The sequence below is a fragment of the Caretta caretta genome, chromosome 25, assembly GCF_965140235.1.
Source record: "Caretta caretta isolate rCarCar2 chromosome 25, rCarCar1.hap1, whole genome shotgun sequence".
Taxonomy (NCBI): domain Eukaryota; kingdom Metazoa; phylum Chordata; order Testudines; family Cheloniidae; genus Caretta; species Caretta caretta.
This window is the reverse complement of record NC_134230.1, coordinates 13,859,983-13,873,130: the sequence shown is the minus strand read 5'-3', so window position 1 is coordinate 13,873,130 and position 13,148 is coordinate 13,859,983. Positions and strand designations below refer to the sequence as shown.

The 13,148-nt window shown below is 58.0% G+C and overlaps 1 protein-coding gene across 9 annotated transcripts in view; it reads right to left on the bottom strand.

The window, feature by feature from the left end:
- Positions 1-676: 676 nt before the first annotated feature.
- TLE2 (TLE family member 2, transcriptional corepressor) overlaps positions 677-13,148 on the bottom strand; it is a 33,897-nt gene continuing 21,425 nt past the window's right edge. For 6 of the 9 annotated variants that reach the window (XM_075123256.1, XM_075123257.1, XM_075123260.1 and 3 more), the window contains 11 exons: positions 12,681-12,728; positions 11,530-11,670; positions 9,316-9,457; positions 6,612-6,772; positions 6,014-6,090; positions 5,168-5,417; positions 3,292-3,539; positions 2,806-2,953; positions 2,533-2,683; positions 1,860-1,936; positions 677-1,402 (listed from right to left, as the gene is read on the bottom strand). In XM_075123256.1, the coding sequence (XP_074979357.1) occupies positions 1,295-1,402; positions 1,860-1,936; positions 2,533-2,683; positions 2,806-2,953; positions 3,292-3,539; positions 5,168-5,417; positions 6,014-6,090; positions 6,612-6,772; positions 9,316-9,457; positions 11,530-11,670; positions 12,681-12,728 (1,551 nt within the window). In that variant the 3' untranslated portion in view covers positions 677-1,294. The remainder of the gene's footprint in view (positions 1,403-1,859; positions 1,937-2,532; positions 2,684-2,805; positions 2,954-3,291; positions 3,540-5,167; positions 5,418-6,013; positions 6,091-6,611; positions 6,773-9,315; positions 9,458-11,529; positions 11,671-12,680; positions 12,729-13,148) is intronic. The other 3 variants (XM_048831367.2, XM_075123263.1, XM_075123259.1) reach the window with 1 other exon arrangement.

Genomic DNA, 13,148 nt, shown 5'->3' with positions numbered 1-13,148 from the left:
CCCTGCAGCTCCCATTGGGCACAGTTCCCGGCCAATGGGCGCTTCGGAGTCGGTGTGCCGAGACACCCCCTGGCTGCCCCTGCCTGCGCCTAGGAGCTGCAGGGACATGCCACTGCTTCTGGGAGCTGCGCGGAGCCAGGGCAGGTAGGGAGCCTGCCTTAGCCCCGCTGCACTGCCCCTGCCGACCAGACTTTTGGCCTGTTAAAATCTACTGGAGTCCTTTCAGTAGCAAGCGGGAGATTGAGGCCGATTGCAGGAAACTCCTGGCAACCCTAGGCACTGCGCATTCTCGGAGGGGGAGGCCCTGCATTGAAGAGCTCACAGTAAACCTCCAAAAGCCTGGGAGCCAGGCAGGATTATCCCCATTTTACAGGTGAGGGTCTGAGGCCTCACGAGAGGAAGTGACTTGCCCAAGGTCACCCAGAGAGGCAGTAGCAGAGCTGGGATACTCACCCAGCTTGCCCAAGGTCCAGCCCAGCACCTTAGCCCCAACCCTCACCCAGGAGAGGACCCAGCTGTCACCAGCATCTCTAGGGAGGACCCCAGCTCCTTTTTCACCAAGTCACCAAAGCAGCAGGGGTGTTTCATGGGGGCCCTGGCTGTAATCCGGGGCCCGTGCTTGTCCCCAGCCACACGGAAAATCCACACGTTTCATTACGCAGGGATTGAAACTACGGCCTGTTAAATACATTTATTTACCGAGGAGAAATTACAGCTGTTTTCTCAACAGAAAATTGGCGTCATTGAATCAGTAGCAATAATGTGGGAGAAGTGCCAGGCCCCAGCCCCTTTGCTCACTGAGTGATAACAGCATCACTTGCACCAGTAATAACTCCCCTCCGGCCCTTGGGATCCGGCCATTGCTCGTCCTCTAGCTGGGAAGCCCATCGGGCCCTGCCTCTCCAGCCAAACCCCCGCGCCGGTCAGATCCCAGCGACTCCTAACTCCCCCACATCTGCCCCGGGGAGGAAGCGTGGAAGATGCCGAAAGGAAGCGAGGCGTCTTGTGTCTCCATCCGCCTGCACCTGTTTGCGAGTGGAGGGAGCGTCGCACTCAGACAAGGCCCACCTCCAAGCCGGGAACGACCGCGCGAGGCTCCGCAGCTGAAGCTGTGGGGAGGGGGGGGCCCGCTCCCAGCGCACGTGGCGTTCTGAGGCCCCGGCGGTCGGTTGGAAAGGCTGCCCTGGGTAACGCTGGTTTTGGTCCCGGTACAGCTCGGTCCCGGCAGCTCCAAGGCAGTGTTGCCGGCCTTTGCCGGCAGAGAGGGGAGGAGCGCCCCCCCGCCACGCATGCTTCAGTACACCACTTCGTAGACGGTGGCTTTCTTGTCGCCGGAGCCTGTGACGATGAACTTGTCGTTGATCGAGATGTCACAGCTTAGCACTGACGAGGACTCTTTGGACTGAGAGAGAGAGAGAAAAGAGGGGAGGTTAGTAGAGGGCACCTGCCCTCTGGGCGGCCCCGATAGTGGGATAACGAGGTGGGGGCTGAGAGCAGGGCCAGGGAGACCAGTGGCAAAGACTGGCTGAGACCTTGTTCTCAGGTGAGTTAAAATCGGAGCCCAACTTTCTTTCTCTCAGCACTCCCTGATCTCTGCTAGGGCAGGGAAGGCTGGTGCTAAAGGCCATTAAAACCAAGAGAAAGCCTCCCACTGATTGAACTGATGCTCTGGGTCAATCAGGAATTAATTCAGGACACTCCTGTTCTGCCTTGTGCAGGAGGTCAGACTCTGGTCCACTCTGGGTGAACCTGGCTTTGGGGCAGCCACTGATGGGCTGGACAGTTGCTCCCACTCTTGGCATTGCCGGGGGCGAGGGATTTAAGCAGAACGTGCCTCCCGGCAGGGCACCCTTCCACACCTGGAAGATGCTGGCTCCGTAGGGCGTCCTCCAGGCGTTCAGCAAGTTGTCCTTCCCTGTGCTCACGAACCATTTACCTGCAGCGGGAGAGTCCAATGGGTCAGCGGGGGGCTGTCGCGTGCATGGACGAGAGATTCAGCAAAAGGGGAGACGCTGCCCATAGGCGCGGGGGGATCCCAACAGCATCCCACAAGCAACCACCTGCCCTGGGAGCAGAGGACGATGCACTGGCGACATCCAAGGCAAAGCCCGGGCTGGATCAACTTTCAGCCTGCCTGTAAACATGGAGTCCCACCCACGCAGCCTTCCAAGCTCTTCCCAGCTCCGTTCCATATTCCGGGGCTGGCCACGTAAACCCCATTGCGGAGCTCTGCCATCACGCTCAGATGAAATTTGTGTGACATTAGCAACTCCAGCCCACGACCAAGGTTGGGTCCCCTTTGTGCCAGGGCCACACAGACACGAAGAGAAACGGCCCCTGCCCCAAAGAGCTAATCATCTTCACGGACCGCGGGCGGGAGGGGAAACTGAGGCACAGAGCGAGGCCCAAGGTCACCCAGCAGGACAGCGGCAGAGCCAGGAACAGATGCCTATTCCTGAGTCCCAGTCACTGCCCAGCCATGCAACCCCTTGCCCAGCCTGAGCCCGCATCTGCATTTGCACACACTCCTACCGCAGGAGGCGAACTTGAGGGAGAGGACGCAGCTCTCGTGGAGGTGGAGCTGGTACTTCTCCGGCTTGGCCACGTGCAGGATCTCCACATTGCTGCTCTCCATGCCGACGGCCAGCCACTCCCCCGAGGGACAGTAGCCCAGCGAGAAGATCTGGGGGAGAAGGCAGAGTCAGGCCCCAGGAAACGGGTCCCTGCCCGGCTGGCTCTGCGGGAGAGGGGAGAGCGCCGTGCGGCGACCGCCCCCACCCGCTCGGGCTCTGCGGCGCCCCCTACCTGGGAGCTGAAGTCGTGCTGCTGAAGCTGACGCCCCTCCCGCAGGTCCCAGCACCGCACCGTGTTATCCAGCCCCCCCGTCCACAGCTTGGTGCCGTAGTTGGAGATATCGATGCAGCTGGCGCCGTCCGTGTGGCCCTGGAACTGTCTGGAGGGGAGAGCGCGGCCGTCAGGCCCCGGAGCCTGCTGCAGGATCGGGTCCTGCGGCCAGGCAGCTCCTGCCCGCTCCAGCGCCAGCCAGCCGCACCGCCCCGCGCCCTGGGAAGGGATGCCTAGCCGGCGGCAGGCAGACCCCGGGCCTCACCTGACCAGAGTCTGGTTCGGCAGGTCCCACCCCAGCAGTCCATGCACCCCGAGGTGTGACCGTCGCCAACCGGCAACGAGAGGCAGAGGTCACCCGGCTGATCCCAGCCGCATGCACTTGACCCGGGGGGGGCCCACACAGGGAAGGCCCTGCGAGCTAAGGGGGCGTGGAGCAGGCCTCACCTGACCATCGTCTGGTTCTGCAGGTCCCACACCACGATGTTGCCATCGCTGCAGCAGGAGAAGCAGACCTTGGCGTCGGGGCTGATGGCCAGGGCGTAGCAGGCGGGCGCCGAGGATGTCAGCTCCGCCTTGATGCGGGGGGTGGGCGCGGCCAGGTCCCAGATGGACAAGGTGCTGGCCTCGCCCCCCACGATGAGGCTGCGCCCGTCCGGGAGGAGCTTGCAGGAGCGGATGTAGTTGTCACGGTTCTGGGGAAGGGAGAGGGAGGAGCAGCCTTAAAGCCAGTCACTGTGGAGTGCGGGGGTCCCTGATCCAATGCCCCTTAAGGGTCAGTGGATTGTCTCCCCTGATTTCAGCCTGCAGCCTCTCAGAGCCACCTGTCCTGCAGGGAGGGGGCACCTGTGCCAGGGACTCAGTGGCGGTCAATGGAGTTCACCCTGCAGGGCTCAGCAGCCAGGCTCTAAAGCCCTCCAGGCCTTGAAGCAATTTCCACCTTTCTCCAAAGCAGCCCCGTTCCCCACCTCTGCTTCCCCCGCAACCTGACCTAGTGTCCTGCCCATTGCCAAGGGCCCCACGGTGCCAGGTGCTACACACACACACATCCCCCCCGAAAGGCTGGGCTCTGGCCCCAGGGGTTCACAAGTAGGAACACAGGGCAATTAAATGACTCGCCCAAGGTCACACAGGGAGTCAGTGGCAGAGCCAGGAATTAAACCCGGATCTCCCGAAGCCCCAGCCAACACGTTACGCACAAGCCCATCCACTGTCCCGTGTGCCTGAGGGTGTTAGTACCCAGTGACAGAGACTGGCCTGCTTTACCCGCCATCCCATGGGCGGTCGGGGTTTCTGCGGCATGGGGGAGACAGAGAGCACCCCACAAGCTCTTAAAAGCAGTGCAAAGCGCAGGGAGCTCTCAGCACGTACCACAGCCAGCCAAACCTATCCAGCCCCCTTCAAGCACGCCCAGCACCGCAGCATCCAGCCTGGCTGAAGTGACCCCAAGCTGCAGCTGCTTCAGTCCCAGACCCGCCGCACTTGGGACAGTTCGTCGGGAGCTCTGTGTGTGTGTGTGTGGGGGGGAGAGCGGGCATGAGGGACAAAAATCGGAGCCCTGTTGGTCAAAGATGGGAGGGGAGCGAGTGCCCCCCGCCCTGCCTGTTTTGCAGTGATGAGCCGTCCTGCCACGCTCGTCGGCTCCGCAGCACCTTCCAGTAAGGGCAGGAGCACCGGGATCTCTGGCATGCTAATGAACAGGGCCCCCGGGGGGGAAGCTCAATTATTAATCGCTTTTCCTTTTGACGAGGGTTTTCTAGCGACGGAGCAATTCCAGTCCCCGCTGATGCTCCAGACGCGCCGGGGAAGCTGGCCTGGAACGGCCCCAGCCGACGCACGCAGCTCCGTTCTGTTTTTAAAATGACCCTGGCAGAGATCGTTTCCCACCACTGCCTGGGCACAGTTCCTTTGCTGGCTCGATGGGGGAAACTGAGGCAGGGCATCTCACACACACGCACACGCACATGCACACAGAGCATTGGCCTAACCAGTGCAGAGCCCAGCCCACAGTGGACACACAGCCGCAAAGACAGGAACTGGAACTTGGGTATCCTGAGTCCAAACTCTATGGTCCAGTCTACCAGCCAAGGGGGGCCACGCCAACAAACCAAGTGACAATCTCCAGTGCGTCTCGCCTGCGATACAGAAACTGGCATCTTCAGCTGCTGCAGCACACAGGGCCAGATCCTCAGCTGAAGTCACCCCAGCAATGGCGATTTTCCCCAGCCAGGGATCTGGCCCTCAAGGGTAGCAAGGAATTGTGCTGGATCCAACAGAAGCCACCTTCCCCCTGTTCGTCTGTCCCCAGGCCCCTTCCCCTTACCAGGCAGTCCAGCTGCGCCACGGGCGTCTTGGTCCCAGGCTGCCCCACGTCCCACACCTTCACGCAGCCCTTGCCCCCCGTGTAGACGTGCTGGGTGGAGTTGCTGATGGTGACGGCGCAGACCACCTCGCCGTGGGTCAGGGTGTGGAGCTGGCGGGCGTGCCGGGGGATGCCGGTGCCGATAAGGGCGTCGGGAGGGAAGGGGACCGGCTGCATCTGCCCGTCGGCGCTCACGTGGAAGGAGTAGGCGCTGGAGGAGGGGGAGAGGCAGGTAAGTGCTGGCAGGCCTTAAAGGGATGCAGCCCTCCTGGGCGTTACGCTCCGTGTCTGGGCATCTGTCACCCACTTTTGTCCGTAGCCTCTGGCTGGAGATTTCCCCTGCCAGGGAGGGTGGGGGTCACACACTAGACAAGGAGGGACCTCTCCAGGTAGGTAGGTACCCAGCCCCATTACTGTAGTAGCTGAGCCCCTCCCAGCCTTACTGTATTGGTCCTCACAGCCCCCTCCCTGCCCCAAGAGGCAGGGCTGTAAACTCCAGCGTCCAGATGGGGCAACTGAGTCACAACAATGAAGCGACTCAGTCGGGGACAGAGCAGGGAATTGAACCCAGGGCGCCGGAGTCTTACAGCAGAGCCCTAACCACTGGACCATCCTTCCTCCAGGCTGCAGCATGGCCTTGGCCTGTTTATTACCGCCTCCATGTGGGAGCTCCTGTGTGGAATGCTGCCGTGGGCCAGTGGGAGCCTGGCTTGGTGATGACCTGCATTCCACCACCTCCCCCTGGGGCGTTTCCACGATTTCCTCCCCCCGCCCCCAGCCCCTCTGCACAGATTTGGCTGCACTTACGGTTTCCCCCCGGGGATGGCCGGCAGAGAGGAGGAGATGGTGGAAGCCCTCAGGTGAGGGTGAGACTCAAAAGCCACCTGCAAAAGCAAAAGGGAGCCTGGTCCACCAAGCGGCATGGTGGGGAGGGGCCACAGTGGCTGGGCCTACAGACGAGCAGGGTCCGGCCGCTCTGCGCTTAGACTGGCTTGGAACAACCTCTCTGGCTATCTCTGCAGCCTGTTTCCTCCAAGAATATATGGGAGGGGGCAGCGGCTGACCAGCCAACGGCCAATTCCTGCTCCTGGCAGCAAAACTCTGATGGGACCAGGGCTTGGCTGCAAAGGGCACCGCCCCGGCCATGTTCCAAGGGGGGAAGAGCTTTAAAGAGACAAAGGGCCATTACAAACTCACCCCCCCCCCAGCTCCCACTGGGAGCCGGGCACCTAACTGGCTGTATTCAACTGGCCCGTGCCCTGCACTGAGCTGCCCCCTGTTGAGTTCACCACTGCTACTCTCCATCCCACGCATGCACGGGATTCTGTGGTGAAGGTGGAGAAGGGCCTTTGCAGGAGGTGGCTGGAGCTGAGCTGGCCTCTGCCCCGGCCGGTCTGCGACTCACCAGAGGGGACCGTCCGTACATCACCGTGCCGCTGACTTGCGGAGAGAGGTGGATGCTCACGTAGGTGCTGGGGGCAGAGAGCTCGCCGTTGATGGTGGCGTGGGGCACCATCCCGAATGAAGACGCGTAGGTGCTGGGCACGCTCAGGGGGCTGCGCAGAGCTGGGGGTTCAAGAGAAGAGATGCAGCCACTGAGCAGCACCCCTGGGTGCTTGTTACCTGCATTATGGCAGCGTAACGCCTCAGGGTGGGTCCTGGCCAGCGGGGATTGAACCTGGGACCAATGGATCTAAATGCCTGACCACCCAGAGCCAGGAGCCAGGAACTTGTGAGTAGTTAATATTTGTACCACAGTAGCACCACGAAGCCCCAGCTGAGATCAGGGTCCTGTTATGTTAAGTGTTATACAGAGACATAGTGAGAAGCAGCTGCTGCCTCAAATGTCTTAGACAAGGCAGACAAAGGGGAAACTGAGGCACAAAGCGGCGACGGGACTTGCCCAAGGGATCAGTGGCAGAGCCAGGAAAAGAACTCAGGTCTCCTGAGCCCCAAGCCAGCGGCCCTAGACATGCTGAGGCTCTGAAATCCCTTTAAACTGGGCTCATACTGAATTAAGCTAAATCAACGCAAGAGAGTTCTAAGCTGATCCGGGTGCATTTATCTCAGAAGTTCTCCTCGTTTGTCAAGATCGATTTCCATCCCCTGGTCAGAATAATTTTCTAGCACAGACAAGGGCTTCATTTCTCAAAGTCTTGCTCTATTTCCACTTTGAAAACTGCCAGTCTTGATCCACGCTTTTCCCCACTACCCAGCTGTCAGCCTGGACACATTTCTATTAGCAGAAATCTCCACGACGCTCTACAGCTCCTCTCACAGGAGCGCTGCAAAAGCACTCTCCAAACACCAGTGCACAGCAACCCCTGTGAAGTCGGTAATGCTCCCGGTTTACAGATGGGGATACTGAGGCACCAAGCGGCAAAATAACTTGCCCAGCATCACCCAGATAGGCAGTGGCAGAGCTGATCCAAGGCACCCTACGGCCCTGTACCTTTAACATTAAACCACACCCCTGAGGACTTTCAAGTGAGCCCCACTTAAACAGCTGGATCTTCGGGGCAGGGACTTTGTCTCTTGCTGTCTGTAGGGCGCCCAGCTCAATGGGGCCCTGATCTCAGTCGGGGCCTCTAGGCGCAACTGTGAAACAAACAACAAACAACAGTGCAGGGCCCAATCCTGCACTTACTCAAGGGAGTAATACAGCAATGGTGCGGCTTCTTCTGGCTACTGTGCACAGTACCAGAGGGGGCCCAGAGCCACAAATGACGGAGGACCGGGAAAAACTCTCCCAGGAAGAGAGATTGAACGGACTGGGAGCATCACCTGCGAGAGGAGACGAACAGAGGGCACAGGATAGAGTCTCGAAAACACTGAATGGTCCAGAGAATGGAGATCAGGAGCTTCCGTCCCGTCTCCTAGCACAAGACCAAGAGTGTCCAGTGTAAGAGTTTGCTTGTTTTCCATCTGCTTCTGTCTCTCTTTCCTGGTTCCTAAAATAACAACGTAGCCGCAGCGGCTCGGGCTCGCCACCTAGTACGTACTGATCAACTCTGATGGGGTTTCACTCGGGCAGCTAGCCCGAACTGTTGCGGCTACATTGTCATTTTAGGCCCTCACTTAAGCAGAGCCAGTACATGTACATCGAACCCAAGCTGGGAGTGACACCTTTCAGCTGCAGTGTAGACGTAGCCTCAGGGTACACACACACACACGGCACCCAGAGACAAATCCAGCATTGGGCCCTGGTCTCTGGGAGTGGCCAGTATCTGATGTGTCAGAAGGAGATGAAAACTCTCCAAAGACACCTGGACTACAGAACAGTATGCACCGTGGTGGGGAGGAAAATACACGAGGATCAAATAATTGTATCAAAATAACCCACCGCCCCCAATACCAGGGACCCTTTGTAACTAGGCACCGTGTAGACACATCGAAAGAGACGAAAAGCCAACGGTCTCTTTTTCACAGATGGGGTATTGAGGTGCAGAGAGAGTAAAGCCTAGATCCTCAAAAGGTATTGAGACACCTGAATCAATGGGAGTTAGGTGCCTTTGATAATCTGGGCCTAAATGACTTGCTCAGGGCCACCCAGGGAGTCTGTGGCAGAGCCAGGAACTGAATCCAGATCTCCCGAGTCCCTGTCCAGTGGCGTACCCACAAGACCATCCTTCCTCTGCCAGTTCCTTCCTGAGCCTGCCAGCTAATGTCTTGAAGCATGCGCATTGATCCCCCTTGTTTTCACATGTATAACCAGAAATATTATTAGTCAGAAAAAATGCAGAACCCTTTCCAAAATCCAGACACAGTATTTGTCACTCTGAATTCCTGCAGCAGTGAGTTCCACAGGTTGACAAAAACCATACTATGGACCCACACCTGAGAAGTAAGGAGAGCCTTGCATTGCACAGCAGGCTCTCTTGATGCATTGAACCTGTTGGTGTAATTGACCGACAGGCCATATTAGCGCGGCAGAAGCACTTCCATAAAATTGGCTGTGATATGGGTGGAAATCCACCACTGACCCAGAGCCCTGTACATTGGTAACTGCACCAGCTGACATGCACAGAGCCCCCCTGCACACACACACGTGCTGTGTTACAGGGCCAGGCAGTTTCTCAGAAGGACGCGGATGCCTTAGAGAGACTCACTGATGGTGTCCGTGGCAGGTGGCTTGGAGGAGAGTTGCCGGAGATGGGAGGCCGAGCTTGGCCCAGGGCCAGGCGTTAGGGAGTCCCGTGGAGGAGAGGAGCTGGAGGACTTGGAGGTGGGAGTGTTGGCTGAGGCATCATTCTGCAATGGAAAGGAGATGTTACCCTGCCCTGCTCTACAGCCTTCCAGCCAAGGCCCCCCAGAGTGCTACCTGCACATTCACGAAACCTCACACACCTCGAGGGGGAAACTGAGGCACAGGGCAGTGCCTTAATTTACCCAAGCTCACGGAGAGATTCCATGGCTGGGTTTGGTACAGAGCCTAGGAGTCCTGGCTCTTGCTACTTCAACCACTGGGACTGGACCCCACTCCTTTCCAGAGCTGGGACGACAGCACAGGAGTCTTGACTCCCAGCCCCCTACTCTGACCCCCTAGAGAACACCCCCTTCCAGTTAATACTTGCACAGAGAGTCTGCAGCCCCCGCCCCAGGATTGTGTGCACCAGCCCCTTTGCAGGATCAGGCCCATCGACCAGCCGCCCCACTGTTTCACTGAAGTGGTGTCCAATAACCCCTGGTGCATTTTTGCTCGCCTGGGGGTTTTGTGCAGAACGGTAGAAATCCAAGCAGAGCCCGCAAATCTCACATCACTTAGGGCATTTCGTCTGCTCTAACCAGACTGTCCCGGGGAGAAATACCAGCAAGTGCCAGCAGCCCTAATGAGGGCTCCCAAACCCCTGCTGCCGACAGATTGCTCCTGCTGAATCTTATAAGTGCCTCTCGCTCCCTCACTTGATGGCTGGGCTGGGAATGACAGCGCAATCAATACCCTCCCTCCCCATGCTTCCCTCCCGCTGACGTTTCAATCTGAGAATCAGGTTGATGCTGGGCAAATCGATAGATTGCCCAGCGCGAGGAGGCGCCCAGGGGAATTTTGCAGGCAGACGGATGGAAAATACCTGCAGAGCCAGGCTCCCGTTACCAGCGTATTAACCTCCCTTCCGAAGGCACTCGCCCCTTGCCAGGCAGCACGGGAGACCCGCTAGCGATGGAAGTGCTTCGGTACTAATTAATTAATCAGCACGCCAAGGATCTCCAAGCATCTGATGCATGCTCGTTAATTAGGGCCTCCTCGTGCTCCCATGGCACGGTAGACACGCTGTGCAGATGGGATGAGGCGAGGCCCGGGGCAGGGAACTGATTGGTCCAAGGATGTGCAGCGAGTCAGTACAGAGCTGGGAATAGGACCCAGGCATCCTGGCTCCCGGAGCCCACCCTGCTGCAACCACTTGGCAAGGCTGCCTGCGGATAGCACAGCGAAGCCCACACGCTGCCTGCGCCCCAAACCGTCCTGTCTCGCTCGACTGCTGTTAACCCTTAGAGCGCCGGAGAACCTCCAGGGGACACATAGACCCCGGATCTGACTCCAGTGTCTTGTGGCCTGGAGGGTTAACCCTTTGGGGACCAGGTTTTTTCCTAGGCTTCCAGCTGGCCCTCAGTGCTGGAGAAGGAGGGAGGGATCCCGGCAGAAGAGGATTGTTAGGAGGAGTAACCCCTGGTCTGTTGTGCCCTCCCCCCTCCCCAGCTCCCACGGCCACCTCTCCACCTGGCATGATCCCTCTTACCCCATTGCCAATCTATGACCCCCCCAGGGCTTGGAACCAGGAATGGGGGACGTGGGTTGCATCAGAATAGGGGGCACCATGCAACGGGCTGATGCTGGGGGGGGGGCAGTGCAATGCAATTCTTCGCCTCTGGAGGGGGCAGGGTTCTTTCCTCATGTCAGGCAGGGATGGGGGAGCCAGGGGAAGATGTGGGGTGGGCAGGAAGCAATAGGATGGCGGGGAGAGAGAGTGGCAAGACGCTCTCTCATTAAGTGCTTGAGGGGTTAAGGACCAGACGGGAAGCCCGAGTAATTGCGTGTGATGGGGGAAAGGCACATGGGAGGGGATTGCAGGGGGCAGCATCCACTATAAATCCAGAGCTCCAGCAGGGGCAGCCCCCAGTGCAACCTCCAGGCTGGATTGCCTGTGACATGCCCTCTAAGCAGGGACAGAGAATCCATGCCACTCGCAGATCCACCGGCGAGGAGCTTCGGACTCCCCCTCCCCACCCCATGTGCTGCAGCAGGGAGAGACGCTCTGGGATACAGAGTCAGGTGTCGATCCCCCCATCCCATGGCCTCTCTCCAGCTCGCAAGCCCATCTCCTTACCAGGCTCTGGTCCTTCAGTTTGAGGGGCGTTGTGCTCCGGCTGGAGGCCAGGGAGGCTGGGCTTTCGGGCATGTCCCTATGGGCGGGCGGGAGCTTAGTGCTGGGTGCGTGGGCAGGGCTGCTGGGCTCAGAGGGTGGGTCCTGCAGCGCGAAAGAGAAAAGCAGACGGCGCCTTCAGAGAGGAGGGAACCGGGGCCCACTGTGTGCCCACACCACAGGGCCATCACGGCCAGCAGCAGAGCGGGCTCTCCCTGTGCCAGACCCTGGTGCCTTGGAGGCCATCCGCTGAGCCGAATGGAGACGCTCCAGGGTCACACAGCTGGTGGAGTGGGGTCCAGGCCTGCTTTTGCAGATGTAGCCTAGGAGGACGGGGAAATTGGCTCTGCTTTTGAATGCCCTGGGAATTTTGCAAGCCATATTAATTCTCTCTCTCTCTTTTAATGCTTTGGGTGGTTTCCAATTGGCTGCATGGAGCAGATGGGTAGCAACTGGGAAGAACTGGGGGATGCCCGCTGATCTGCTACAATATAATCAACCGGACAGACAAAACGACTGTTTGCAAATCAGTCAAGTCTCCACTCAGGGACAGGTGCCTCCAGCTTGCCGACCCATGGACCTGGCTGACCAGGGCGGTTTTTTCTTTTAAAATAACAGCTCTGGGGTTCTTTCTATTTGCCTTTCCGAGGTCACATTTCCCAGCTTCTCTCCACCGTCAGGAAGGCTAGAAACTGACTTCTTGTTTTTTTTAAAAAAGAAAACTTGAGTTTCTGATACAGACACGTGACTTCCAGAACTGGGGCTTCCCAAAAACCACCACATATCACAAGGCTTGTGATAAAACCGCCAGAGGTGGCAACTCTGTCTAACACAGTAGCCTTCAGTTACCATCTTAGGCCTGGTTTATATACAGATTTCAGACCAGTGTCATTATTTCAGTTCGGGGAGAGACGTTTCCAGATCCGGTTTTATCTTACAGCTGCTAGAAGTGCCTTAGCACAGCAGAATTCATTCCCCTTTCTGCGCAGCAATTACCTTCGCACTGAGAGAACTGCATCTACCCTAGGTTGCTGCTGAAACAGTACAGCTAAAGTACTACGAATTGTGTGTCTAGACAAGGCCTTAAGAGATCGAATTAAAACCTTCTCACTCACCTCATCCACTACTAAGTTATAATCACTCTTGTCCCCGTCGCTGTCCTGCTGAGGGGAGAAACAGAGCAAGGAACCATTAAAACAGCAAAATGCCGACACAGGACAGATCTTCGAGGCAGTGCTGCCTAGTGGCTCAAGCACTGGATTGTGACTTGGAAGACCTGGGGTCTATCCTTAGCTCTGCCATTGGCCTGCTGGATGGGCAAGTTACGTCGCCTCTTTGTGCCTCAATTTTCCCATCTGGGAAATGGGCAGACTGATGCTGATGTCCTTTGTAAAGTGTTTTAAGATAACGGCTTGAAAACGCTAGCTAAATCCTAAGGATTATTATTATCTATCCACTCTCTTGGCTTGTCTCCCTGACCCAAAGCCCAAGGAAGTGAGTGGTGACTTCAATGGGCTTTGGATCAGACACCACACAAGCAAAGGCTGTGTCAGATGAGCGGAGACCCAGAAACACCTCGGATT